At 36.9% G+C, this 14524-nt stretch overlaps 2 protein-coding genes across 2 annotated transcripts in view; both read left to right on the top strand.

Moving 5' to 3' along the window:
• LOC117120067 (mucin-2-like) overlaps positions 1-7971 on the top strand; it is a 27227-nt gene extending 19256 nt beyond the window's left edge. Inside the window, exons 16-23 of the mRNA XM_033265077.1 lie at positions 1020-1069; positions 1450-1647; positions 2106-2290; positions 2672-2779; positions 3009-3294; positions 3501-4113; positions 4573-7400; positions 7967-7971. Of these exons, the coding sequence (XP_033120968.1) occupies positions 1020-1069; positions 1450-1647; positions 2106-2290; positions 2672-2779; positions 3009-3294; positions 3501-4113; positions 4573-7400; positions 7967-7971 (4273 nt within the window). The remainder of the gene's footprint in view (positions 1-1019; positions 1070-1449; positions 1648-2105; positions 2291-2671; positions 2780-3008; positions 3295-3500; positions 4114-4572; positions 7401-7966) is intronic.
• Positions 7971-12420, top strand: LOC117119668 (von Willebrand factor-like). Its single transcript, XM_033264508.1, has 5 exons — positions 7971-8159; positions 8954-9316; positions 10045-10227; positions 10594-10635; positions 11246-12420. Exons 1-5 carry the CDS (start codon positions 7988-7990, stop codon positions 11536-11538), a joined length of 1053 nt encoding a protein of 350 aa, XP_033120399.1. The 5' UTR covers positions 7971-7987; the 3' UTR covers positions 11539-12420.
• The last annotated feature ends 2104 nt before the right edge of the window (positions 12421-14524 follow it).

Raw genomic sequence — 14524 nt, 5'->3', positions numbered from 1 at the left:
TCACTTTAACGTTGATGAAGATAGCAGGAGCTATCGAAATATCCGTTTGATTTTGTTATAGCTTAATAAATTTGTGTTCCGCAAGTCAACTTTCAATGATTGTACACCGTTTTTTCATTGCTTTTGCATTTTATATATATATAGATAGATAGATAGATAGATAGATAGATAGATAGATAGATAGATAGATAGATAGATAGATAGATAGATAGATGGATATATAGATATGGCATATCAAAAATGGGCAGTATACTTTGGTTACCAACAGCATGTATAATTGGCACAGGTTAGCCAAACATATTATACAGCTCTATTACTTGCAATAAACTTCGCCTACGTAAGTTTAAAGAAAACTTCAGTAGAAAAACGCTGTGTAAGCCTACAACTTAGTACATATCAAAACTTCATAAAGAATTTACTTCTAAATCCTATCAATTTCAGTGTGTATAGTATAAATTTGTACTCATTCTACTATGATCATCTGACACTCGTATCCCTGTCAATTCATCATTATACAGTGTGTATAAATTCATGTGTAGGATGGTTATTGAAGCTACCATCAATTTATATTTCATTATTCTTAATCTTTCCTCTTGGGGATTATTTTCTGACAGATCGTTTTTACATGCCATTACTATTCCTATTTACCATGTTTATATTGTCGACAACTTTGCCGATTTTGCTTAGCAAGTTTGTGTGACTTGTGTTGGCGAACCTTATCTGTTCTTTACATTTGGAGGATTTTCTTCAGCTTTTTAACAATATTTATGCTTTCCTCAGAATATTTGTTATTCAAGGTCACGTATTAACTGTCTATATTTGATATTGTGAACATGTCTTTCCTTTCGAGTGCACATTTCAATTGCGATAGGTAATATAATAGAATACAGTCCTATATTATTATACAGTATTTTCTGTGCTACCAATGAATCAGCATGTTTTGTCATTCCCCATATGGTACTGTATTGTGTTAAGGATAATAATATTTTTATTTGTTAAATGCCTACTATTTTTGACAGGCAATGTAATGGAACAGCGTGGATACCACTAACTGCCCATGACTGTCCAGGCAAGTAATATAGCCGCTAGTTTTTATATCACTTTCGGTAATTACATAGTTCAAGACCACATCCTAAGAAGTAATTATGAAACTATAGCCGTAAAATATAATAATGCATGTCCGTTAAATTTATGTCTTGCGTTCTTAAACATAGGCCTACTCAGGCACAGAACTGGTAAATATTTTATAAATATATATGAGTACACATACGAAATCATAAAAAGGTCAATAATTGTATACAATACTTTTTAATTTAGTTGCATATTGGTGATAATATTTTGCATTAATTTATTGACAAACATTTTGGATGTTTTAGCTCATAAAAAGTCAAGCTGTACACTAAGGACGTCAGCAACTTAAATTAATTTAATTATTTAATTTTTATTTAGTTACTTGTGTCGCATGGGGAGACCCACATTACGAGACATTTGATGGTAAGATGTATGGCTTCCAAGGAGATTGTGAATACGTTTTGGTAACCAATTACTTATACCAGCACGTGCAACCTGACTTTCAAATTACGGCAAAAAACGAGCCGTGTGGAACATCTACTGTCACCTGTACCAAAAGTGTCAGACTCACTATCGGTATGTATGCTGTATTATGTCGTTTAAAAATATAAGTTGCAAAATATATGCAAGTTGCAAATATACGCAGACCCGAGAGCACCATGGTCTGACCTAGGCCTAAGAGGGTAGATAACGCATTTTTTTTATTTGGTTGCTTAGAAGGTAGCACGCTACAAATGAATATACAAAAACCTGATAAACATTGTTTGCATGGCGAAGTAATAAATATGTATTAATGCTTGCGGTGGTGTACCGCAAGCATTAATATTTGATAAACATTGTTAATGATAATGCACAAGCTGATTTGAAGAGCGCATAGGATGTATGATGTTCCATATTTAGCAGACATACTGTAGTGGTCTTAAAGCGGTCTCCAAGCATGTTCCACTCACAATTGATTTTGATTTGAATTGTTTATTTTATATGAGACATGTAGTAGTTTTTCGCTAACATATCAATGTACATTGTGAAAACAGGATCAGGCCAGAACCAAGAAACGATAATCCTTGACCGATACTTACCGATTGAGTCATCCAGCGATATGTTCCGACTTACCGAAGTAGGACTGTCTGTTTTTGTTCACACTGATATTGGTGTTACATTAGTTTGGGATAAGAAGACAAGGATCGAGGTTAAATTGGACCCTATTCATAAAAACACTGTAAGAAAATATACTAAATAAGCGAATAATATTGCATTACATAAGCTATATAAAACGTGGTGATAAGTCGAGATAAATAAATATTGGCCAATTAGGTTATGAAGAAGGTGAAAACTAATATGTCAGGTGGTGGCAATGGTGGTGGTGGTACAGTTATTAATAGTCCCATAAGAAACGTTTACTCGTCAATTTTGTTAACGGTTAGTTCACATTTTGAATATTGAGCTCACCCAGACCTACAATGCTTCTAGCTTAATATCATAAAAACACTGCTTCTCCGTTTCTGCCCGAGAATATGGCACGAATATCGTTTTCTTTGGAAGATATTATTGGCTAAGTTAAATTCAGATTCAAATCAATGTTTGTTTTAAATTGCTTTAGGTTGGAGGATTATGTGGAACATACAATGGAAATCAGGAAGATGATTTTACCAAATCTAATGGTGGTTTCCCTGTTGCGTCTGCGACTGTGTTTGCAAACAGCTGGAAGGTATGTTTTCAGAAGAAATAAAACCAGAGGACATGTATGTGGGTGAAGTGTCAGGCAATATCGGCCTACGCAGGATACTTATGATTATATGTGTTTGTTTTCCATAACAGTTTGAATGAATTATTAAAAACATCGATTATTATGGAGACGTCGTTCGTTAGACGTATTTTGTTTGAAATTAATTGTCAATGGTATTCATTTTTACATAATCATTATTAATCATACTTAGACATCAGAGACGTGTGGAAATGCCCCAGATTTTAATGACACTTGTCAAGAGCACCCTCATCGCAAGCCATGGGCCCAGCGAAAATGCAGCATAATAAAATCAGATACCTTCAAAGAATGTCACAGCGAGGTTCCTTATGAGGAGTATTATGTCAATTGTCTGTTTGACGCATGCGGTTGCGACAGTGGTGGCGATTGCGAGTGTCTTTGTACAGCTATAGCTGCTTACGCTCAAGCATGTAATGCACATGGTGTGGCAATAAAGTGGCGATCTCAAGAACTTTGTCGTGAGTTAATAATATATTCCAACTCGTATACTCAACACTTTACATTAGTAAATAATTAAACCTGTCATATATAGAGCAATACATTTTTAATTGTTTTCAAAAAGTTAATGTTTATCATAGCAGTTCGTATTTATTAGGTTACATGATTTATGCATGCTACATTTATTGTTTTCCTGACGAAAATCTATACTATTTTCCCACTACAGCAATTCAATGTGACGGATGCTTTACCTACGATCCATGTGTTTCTCTATGCGACACGTGTGATAATAGGTATTATCGGGATGCTGACGGCCACTGCCTCGATATTTGTGTGGAAGGTTGTAAGTGTCCAGAGGGCGAATATCTTCAGGATGGAGAGTGTGTAAAAACCTGTCCAGAGCCAACTACATTAGTGCCAACGACATCTCCAACAACTACACTAACTACGACCACGATACCAACAACTAACGAAGAGCCAACAACACAGTCTTTAACAACCAGAGTTGTCACCGTCACTGAGTTTGAACCATCTACAGAGGGTCCTACTAAAGAGGTTATCACTCCATCGCATTCTACTAAGACAAAAACACCGACGCCTGATCTCACAACTTCAGAGCCGTCAACTACCAAAGTCACAACCCCAGAATCAACAACCCCCGTCGTCACAACCACAGAACCGACAACCACCGTTACAACTACAAAACTGACAACTAAGGTCACAACAACAGAGCCGACAACAACAGTCATAACAACAGAACCGACAACCACCGTTACAACCACGGAGCCAACAACTACCTTAACACCGACAAAGTGTGTAACGCAGCCACCAAAAGGTATGTTAATTTCTCATGACTTACACAATACAAATTCACCATAACCAAAATAGGCTTGTTTTCATTTTACGCAATCGATATTCAAGATATTAATTATTGAAATCAATAATTAAGTAATCAGTTAGATGTTTTAGGCTTATAACGAATATGCAATGCAATATATATATATATATCTGTCTCCAACGGCCCCACATGATACGACAGAGGAACCAACAACAACAGAATCGACAACTGAGCCAACGACCACTCTTCCAACAACAACAATAAAAACAACAACAACCCCACATGATACGACTGAGGAACCAACAACAACAAAATCGACAACTGAACCAACAACAACAACAAAAACAACAACGTCAGATGTGTATAAGAGACAGATATATATATATACATGTATACGTATTTTATTATTAGTGTTATATTTATTTGTCATCATAAGTAATAGGCATAATTAATATTCAAGTTTAAAATTATCTTTTCCAGAATGTTGGTCCGAATGGATGAACGACGAAAATGGATCGAAAGTACCGGATGCTGCTCTTGGAGAATTTGAACTTCTAGATGAACTTCGCAATGATTACCAATTTTGTGAAAATCCGAGCGCGATTGAATGTCGTGTGGCATCAGAACCATATTGGCCGTACTACCTCACGGGACAAGAAGTTGAATGCAATTTGGAAACAGGATTAGAGTGTTATCATTCTTCAGACGGATTCTGTTATGATTATGAAATAAGAGTTAGGTGTGAATGCCAAGACCAGCCATTCCCACTCTGTTCCACCACAATGAGTCCAACTACAATGAGTCCAACTACAATGAGTCCAACTACAACAGAAGTGATAGACGAACATCGAACTACAGTACTACAAACATTTGAATCGCCAACAGCTCATCAACCTTCAATTGAACCAACAACGACCCCACATGATACGTCTGAAGGACAAACAAAAACAGAGTCGACAACGAGTGTGAAAACGACAACAAGTTCACCAACGACACCAGGAGAGACAACCGTGGAATCCACTGCAACCGTCTTTGTGACTGATATTGAAACAACGGAATCCACTACAACTGTTGAGTCAACCACAGCAGTTGAACCGACGACGTCTGTATTAACAACTGAACCAACAACAACTACACTTCCAACAAAGACTATTAAAACAACAACGCACCCACATGATACGACTGAGGAACCAACAACAACAACAGAATCGACAACTGAACCAACAACGACCACTCTTACAACAACAACTAGGAAAACAACAACGTCCCCACATGACACGACTGAGGAACCAACAACAAAAGAGTCGACAACGAGTATGAAAACAACAAATTCACCAACGCCACCAGAAGAGACAACCGCGGAATCCACTGCAACCGTCTTTGTGACTGATATATTTACAACAGAATCCCCTACAATTGTTGATTTAACCACAGCAGGTGAACCAACAACAACAGAATCGACAACTGAACCAACAACGACCACAATTTCAACAACCACTATAAAAACAACAACGGCCCCACATGATACGACAGAGGAACCAACAACAACAGAATCGACAACTGAGCCAACGACCACTCTTCCAACAACAACAATAAAAACAACAACAACCCCACATGATACGACTGAGGAACCAACAACAACAAAATCGACAACTGAACCAACAACAACAACAAAAACAACAACGTCCCCACATGATACGACAGAGGAACCAACAACAACAGAATCGACAACTGAACCAACAACAACAACAAAAACAACAACGTCCCCACATGATACGACTGAGGAACCAACAACAACTGAATCGACAACTGAACCAACAACGACCACAATTTCAACAACCACTATAAAAACAACAACGGCCCCACATGATACGACAGAGGAACCAACAACAACAGAATCGACAACTGAGCCAACGACCACTCTTCCAACAACAACAATAAAAACAACAACCCCACATGATACGACTGAGGAACCAACAACAACAGAATCGACAACTGAACCAACAACAACAACAAAAACAACAACGTCCCCACATGATACGACTGAGGAACCAACAACAACTGAATCGACAACTGAACCAACAACAACCACAATTCCAACAACTATGAAAACAACAACGCCTCCACATGATACGACTGAGGAACCAACAACAACGGAGTCAACAACAGGTGTGCGAACAACAACAAATTCACCAACTCCACCAGAGGAGACAACTGCGGAATCCACTGCAACCGTTTTTGTGACTGATATTGAAACAACGGAATCCACTACAACTGTTGAGTCAACCACAGCAGTTGAACCGACAACATCTGTATCGACATCTGAACCAACAACAACTACACTTCCAACAACGACTATGAAAACAACAACGCTCCCAAATGTTGAGACTGAGGAGCCAACAACAACAGAGTCAACAACTGAACCAACAACAACCACACTTCCAACAACAACTAGCAAAAAGACAACACCCCCACATGATACGACTGAGGAACCAACAACAACGGAGTCAACAACAGGTGTGCGAACAACAACAAATTCACCAACTCCACCAGAGGAGACAACTGCGGAATCCACTGCAACCGTTTTTGTGACTGATATTGAAACAACGGAATCCACTACAACTGTTGAGTCAACCACAGCAGTTGAACCGACAACATCTGTATCGACATCTGAACCAACAACTACACTTCCAACAACGACTATGAAAACAACAACGCCCCCACATGTTGAGACTGAGGAGCCAACAACAACAGAGTCAACAACTGAACCAACAACAACCACACTTCCAACAACAACTAGCAAAAAGACAACACCCCCACATGATACGACTGAGGAACCAACAACGGAGTCAACAACAGGTGTGCGAACAACAACAAATTCACCAACTCCACCAGAGGAGACAACTGCGGAATCCACTGCAACCGTTTTTGTGACTGATATTGAAACAACGGAATCCACTACAACTGTTGAGTCAACCACAGCAGTTGAACCGACAACATCTGTATCGACATCTGAACCAACAACAACTACACTTCCAACAACGACTATGAAAACAACAACGCCACCACATGTTGAGACTGAGGAGCCAACAACAACAGAGTCAACAACTGAACCAACAACAACCACACTTCCAACAACAACTAGCAAAAAGACAACATCCCCACATGATACGACTGAGGAACCAACAACAACGGAGTCAACAACAGGTGTGCGAACAACAACAAATTCACCAACTCCACCAGAGGAGACAACTGCGGAATCCACTGCAACCGTTTTTGTGACTGATAGTATATATATATATATATATATATGTTCCAACGAAAGTCTTAATGGCCTAGTTGGTTAAAGCGTCTGCATAGACAGCAGAAAGTCCCGGGTTTAAACCCTGGACCTTCTGCCTGGCCTATGCAGATCACTTGACTAACTTGAGACCTCTGCAATCTATTTGCACAAGCGTATTTGAACAGCAATAGTTCTTACTACATGGCAAAATAACCGAAATCAATATAATAAGCCATCTTGTTATTAGCATTTAACGACAAGGTGGCATCTTTGAAGATACTTTATTTATAAATAAATCATAAAGCGATGTAGAGCTCAACTTCAAACCGTCCTGTGGTAATGCCTCACGCGTTTTACTATTACTATATAATTATATATTTATATATGTATCTGTATATATATCCCGTCGAGAGTAATATATACTGTATACACTGTACATATATTTATGTAATATGATATATATTTCGATTCGGATCCAATAGACACTTCTTCCATGCGCAGATATAACAGAACCAAATGACAACTGGTTGTGATGATGGAATCTGATTTCATATTCTATTTTGCTCTACAGTTTAACGTAAGCGGCCAAATAATGTACGCACCTGCATACTTTGATGGAATTGAACTACGACAGAATGGTCTCAAAATGATGGTCATCGTTGCCTCTATTGGACTAGAAGTTCGTTTTGAACCACCTTCTCCTCGATATTATCGTGTGGTTGTCTCCCCTGCGTTGTTCTGGAATCAGACGGAGGGATTATGTGGTAAGAATGTTGATAGGAATATACTTTCAATCCCCTAATCGTGGGTTCAAATCGTCAAAAAACTAATAATACAACGCAAAAAAACAATAAAACGAATACTCTATATGAATACATTTCTCTACTTTCTACTATTACCACAGGGGTATTGGTAGTGGTACTGTTAATAGTAGCAGTAGTGATAGTAGGTATAGTAGTATTGTAAGTTAAATAATGTTAGTATAGTGTTTAGTAGTATAATATTATTTTATATACTGTTATTATTATTATTATTATTATTATTATTATTATTATTATTATTATTATTATTATTATTATTAATATTATTATCATTATTATTACTATTTGCTGTTACCTTTAAAAAGAAAATCAGTATCAGGACCGTAGCCAGGTTCTTCTAAGGGGGGTTTTCTGGGCGTGAGGTCCACAGTCGAAGCTCCGGTGGGGTCGGCGAAACCCCCAAAGCAAGAGGATTTTTGTGCTTTATGGGTCCAAAGAATTCTATAAAAGTAGATATGTTTGAAAATGTCTGTGTCTGGGTGGGTCTGCAGTGCATAAGTTGGGTTGGAGGATTTATTTGGGAAATTTAAAGAGGGGGTTTCGCCAAGAAAAGGGGGGTTTGCTAGAAAAGGGGAGTTCTCCCGAACCATAAAAACCCCCCCTGGATACTTGTCTTTCTTATCTAAATTGGCAAATAAATATTATTATTAAAATTCTAGAGTGTTTCTTTAAATATTCAATACCTGTAAGTAAAATATAATTACTTTTATTTAATATATAAAATTTCTATTAAATAGGTCTGTGTAACGGTAATTTTACGGATGATTTTCTGTCCCGTGATGGCAAAGTAATAGAGGATGAATTTGAATTCGGTTACGACTGGCTTGAACCTCCGGGTGGTGATAGAGAAGGCTGTATACCTCCGGCGGAACCAACTGCATGTATTCCAAGCCAAGAGGTGATCGATTGGTGTTCCAAAATAAATTCTACCATATTCGAAACCTGTCACGGGTATGTAGACACACGAGAGTATTATGAGACCTGTATCCGAGACGGGTGTGCAAACTCAACTGCAGGCAACTGCTGGGCATTCGAAAGCTACACTGAGGAATGTAGTGGAAATAATATTTGTATTCCATGGAGATCAGACGAGTTTTGTCGTAAGTTTTATGGGTGATTGTTTTTTAGGGCCGGGCACTCACTGCGTCGTACAACGGTCGGACGACTGTTGGCCGACGAATCCACCTGCGCTCCCTGTCAGCATTAGAAGACGCGACACCGTCTGCTGATTGGCGCTAGCAGTCCGGTTGCGCGCGCGTCGTGGCTTTCTCCATAGAATCGTCTCGGCCGACGACCGTCGTGCCCAGTGAGTGCCCGGCTTTAGTCATAATAATTAATTTCCAGGGCAAATCTAAATTCCTTCTGCTGGTGGTTTAGGGACACGGAGAGCCAATGAGAGCTTATTGTCCGAGTGAGTACCATAGTTGTTCCTTATCTACTTTGGGGCGGTCCCGCCTGGAATGTTCATCCATTTTAACAATATTAGTCTCTTATTTAAACAATATTCAGATATTGTTTTGCAGATGGATAAGGGATGGGGAGTGCCCATTTTGACACCCCAGGATCCGCTACTGATCCTTGACAGCTTATTCAGTGTTTAACTTACTTTGTACTCAATGTTTCACATTGAAAGTAGTTTATAACTTATTCGATCATTTAAAATTAGCAAAATACAATCGTTAAATTAAAATTAAATGTTTAAAAAATCCAGATTTCCATTGATAGTTCATCTTTTAGGTCATCTTTAACGTCAAAAAGTGTCTAGTCTTCATAAATCTCTTTTTATTACTTGGATAAATATTTCTCTATGAATATGCTTTACTTACAGCTGAACCATGTCCAGATGGCCTGGTATATCGACAATGCAACTGTCCAATAGCTGAGATAGATAGCTGCTCCGCATGGGAACACTTTGAGTGCCCATTGGATCCAATTGCTGGTTGCTTCTGTCCTGAAGGAACCGTGCCCGATGGTAATCATCCAACCAACATAACGTGCATCCCATGTGAAAGTAAGTATACCCTAAAATATATTAGTAATTGTGTAATAAATGTATTTATTAATGTATACCTATCTTTCCTATAGTTTCTTATCTTTCATTAATGTGTTTCATAGTATGGCTTCGTAATACAGAAAAACTTCTATTTACATGGAACATCTTATTCAAGTCCTGTAAAATTATTCAGAATAATAATGGGCGGCCTGCTATGCCCATTCGGGGCATAAATCATAAATCTCTTGCTTAGCTAAACTAAATAAAAATTTGTTATGATTGTATTTATTTAATATATTTGTAATTCTGTTATGTCCTTCCTTTTTAGACTCTTAAAACGAATATTTTATTTTACATCATACATTATTTTGAAAATTTCTACAGGTACCCCACCAACAATTTTTCCCATCACAACTCCCACTAAAGGTAAGACGCTAATATGTTTGAATAATTTTATTGAGATTCACTAAAAGCCACTCAAATTCAAGGTCTACAAATTATTCATTATTATTTGGAACTCTGTGGATCTTTTTTTTTCAAATAATTACTTCAAATGTTACATTAGGACTGAATGATGTGCACTCCACTTTAAATATAGTGTATGTGTTTGTACATAATGATAAGAATACTATTAATGGAACTGGACAGAGATCGATCTATTTTACTTGGAGTTTTTTTATGGAAATTGTTTGCCAACATTGCTTTGAAAGCCATTCTGGGTTATTAACAGAAAAATCAAGATTCAGAATAACGACATTGCTGACTTGTAAAGCTCAGTTACTTTTGCTTGAGATAATGTGAAGGCAATTAATCTTTAAGCTTGGTTTCCATTATAGATTAATACACTGCTGGTGTGTTTTCACTCCAATCGCTCAGTTGTATCGCAGACGCAATTGGGGAGGCTCCCCGATTTGACCAACCAATCAGCGTCGTTGAAAGCTGTCGACAATGGCGTGCAGCGATTTTATGTAAAACTCGATTAAACCACCAAGCTACAGCCCTACTATTATAAATACACTTTTATTTTTTATTCTAGCTCCTGGAAGTTGTGAATTCGTAGAATTGGACCCTGTCGAAGTCCAGATTGGCTTGTGCATTGGATATACACCTGCAACTGCCTGTATGGGTAAATGCGCTTCGTCATATCGAATCACTGGCTATGACAATCTCATCCCTATTACAGAGCAATCGTGTGCAAATTGTGCGCCCACCGAATATGAAACAGTTATGGTTGATCTCGTATGCCCCGGTAATGTTTTCAAACAAGTTGAAGTGCAGACCATTCGCACATGTGAATGCCTTGCTGGAAATGGAGCGGAATGTGAATAAAACAATTAGAATATTCCAGGATTTCAGATATATCTGACAGTATGGAAATTAAATGCTCTCTTTGCTAATTTATGTTATAGTTTAGGTTTTATAGGAACGCCCCATCGCGTATCTCTAGTGAGGTAATGTTAAATTTTAATTCAATTATATTTTTTGTCGATTGAAAAAAAAATATCGTCCTTTTTATCAGTAAGCGTAATGCAGCATCCCAAACTCCTTACTAAATGTTATGCTGTACGTGAAGACTCTATTTCAACAAGAATCAACACCACGTTGATTTGCTCAATGTGAGGCATGTGTATTTTATGATAATAATCTGCTCGAGAGGGACTAAACCAGGACACATTTAAGCTCACATTCATGTTTTCTATTTTCTTGATATTCAATATGATGAACGACCGTTGCGCGGGGCATGTCCCACAAAAGGACAGTGTGAACGTACTTAAACACGTAGGGTTTGTGGGACAACATGTGTGCTTGTGGGACAAGAGCTTATTCCAGGACCTGTTCTGATTGGTCGGTTGTTAAGTCTGATTGTAACTCTGGAAAATCGATTTTTCTTAGTTACGAATTTACTTTAAGCTGTGACGTTATGTTCGCTTTCTTATTCATGGTTGTCAACATTTGTGTCAATAAACGTTATTTATTGCCATTTGAATCCAAAGTTCAATGTAGTTATTTATGGTTAAATATTACCGGATATTAAATTATTATTAAACTGAGAAACAAAGGAAATATGATGTCCTAATATTTAAGTTTATGTTATATTAGCGTGTATTGGTTGTGTGCCAGTGTTGCCGTGCTTTTCCATTGTAATCAATTGTCATTAGAAATATTGTGATTTCAACTAATAAAAGAAAGAGAATGCATACTGGACCATAACAAGCGTAAATTGATTAATTCCAATGTAATGTATTCATCCAGCACAATAGGCCAACAAACATAAAACAAAGTAACCATTAAATACATGCCAGAGGAGGATCAAACATGAGACTGATATAATAATAATAATAATAATAATAATAATAATAATAATAATAATAATAATAATATAATAATAATTATTATTATTATTAATATAATAATAATAGGGCTTAATAATAATAATAATAATAATAATAATAGTAATAATAATATTAATTGAAATTTATAGTGTCAATTAAACCACCAAGGTACTTAATATCAAAGGCGCTTTGCACGTTAATGATGGAAAAGGCGATTTTTAAGTAAGAACATTTTTTAATGTGTGCATATAAGATCAAACGTGTACAAGACGTTGTCGAATGAAAATGGTGTTCCTTATATCCACGTGACCATCACAGTTTTACATCTGGAAACATACCTAGACCTATTCAATTATGATCTTTTAAATATTTATAATAATTATATAATTTGTATTTACTTTCTTTTATTTTCATTCTAAAACATTTTAAATAAAAATAGTAGTTACTGTAATTAGGTTGATTTGATACGTCTGCTAAATATTCATTTTTCATAAAATATTAAGCTTCATACAAAATAACTGAAGGATAACTCTTTCCATTCCACTTTTTCAATGTTTGAGGGGTAATTTGTAATACAGATTACCGGTAAGGTCTGAGTATTGTATTATGTGCCTTTAATTCGTATAGGCCTAATATCACACAGTGTCGACAATACGGTTTCAGAAACAGGCTAAACTATTATATTTTTCACTGTCGGCATTAGCAGCTATGTATGGAGTTTGAAGGGAGCCTTATGAGTGAGTTTTTTGACAACCATGGCATGCCTTCCTGTGGTAATCACAGTCAGGAAACACCATAAAACTGTCAGTAAAAAAACAAGTTCCTTGGTAAAACTGAAAGCGCGCAATACACAGTCGTATTTCCAGCCTGCACAAACTCTTAATCGATGTTTATACTGAAACTTTATAATAGTAAATCAATGAAATAAGTCGCTCCTTTATAGGAAAAGCCAATTTTAACCAAGGAATTGGAACTGTTGAGTTCTAGAAAGTCCTATTTTCAGTGTTTTAGTTACAGCAAACTGTTCATTAGACGGTAAAAACGCATTTTACGCGTTTGTATTTATGAAAATTACTTTCAAACCCAAGTCAAACCATTTCTCATTTTATTTATTCAACCACATGAAAAAAAAAATGGTTAGGTACAGCCAAGGAGAATGAATTTATGAATTTTCAAGTCCCCATGAATATCTATGATTACCTTTTATGTGATAACCAAGTAATGGTTTAATTAAGAACATGGTTTACTGGAGAAATATACAATTAGGGCCTATGAATGTCAATTTGTAGCAACCAACTATTACTTTTATGAATTGTAAAAACTCAAAACAGTCGTGGCGGATCCAGGAATTCAAAATAGAGGGGGCCGGGATAGTACTTTCACAAATGAAGAACCTCAGTCCCACCATGGTTGGGGTTGAGGTAAGAACATTTGTGATTTATGGCTCCTCCAGATGGCCTGAATTGCACTCTCATACTTACAATTTGAACACAATTTTCTTTATATCTCCATCCTTTTAAAAATATTGAACACTTGAATCCGCCACCGCAAAGAGACATTAATTAATATGGCACCAGAATTACATAATGTATTATTGTTTTGTATTATTCGGTGGTAGTTAGCACATGTGTATTATAAAGTGTTTTACCCCCTGTAAAAGAGTTGAAGAAAATAGTCAATTCATATGAAACTTTTGTATTATTGGTCGCAACGTTTTTCAATAAAACTCTGGTATATGTTGACATCATACAGCTCCATAGACAACAAAAACGACACTACCGCGCATGCACAGTAAACTAGTGGGCGGGGTTTAATGTCAGAAATCCATCGTCGTCCTTCTCCAACAGTCCCGATTCAAAAACACCCTGTTATATTTAAGTGAATATATCCACCTTGTCTGCAGAACCGACACCTTTTATACAGGGAAATTAAATGGAGATGGGTTGAGACAGCCGGTGATGACTTGGTACTGGTGGGGTGTG

Source organism: Anneissia japonica, unplaced genomic scaffold (assembly GCF_011630105.1).
Source record: "Anneissia japonica isolate Jap-2015-1 unplaced genomic scaffold, ASM1163010v1 scaffold287752_len1182401_cov188, whole genome shotgun sequence".
NCBI classification, from domain to species: Eukaryota; Metazoa; Echinodermata; class Crinoidea; order Comatulida; family Comatulidae; genus Anneissia; species Anneissia japonica.
Note: the sequence above shows the minus strand (reverse complement) of the source record. Positions and strands in the feature narration are given on the sequence as shown.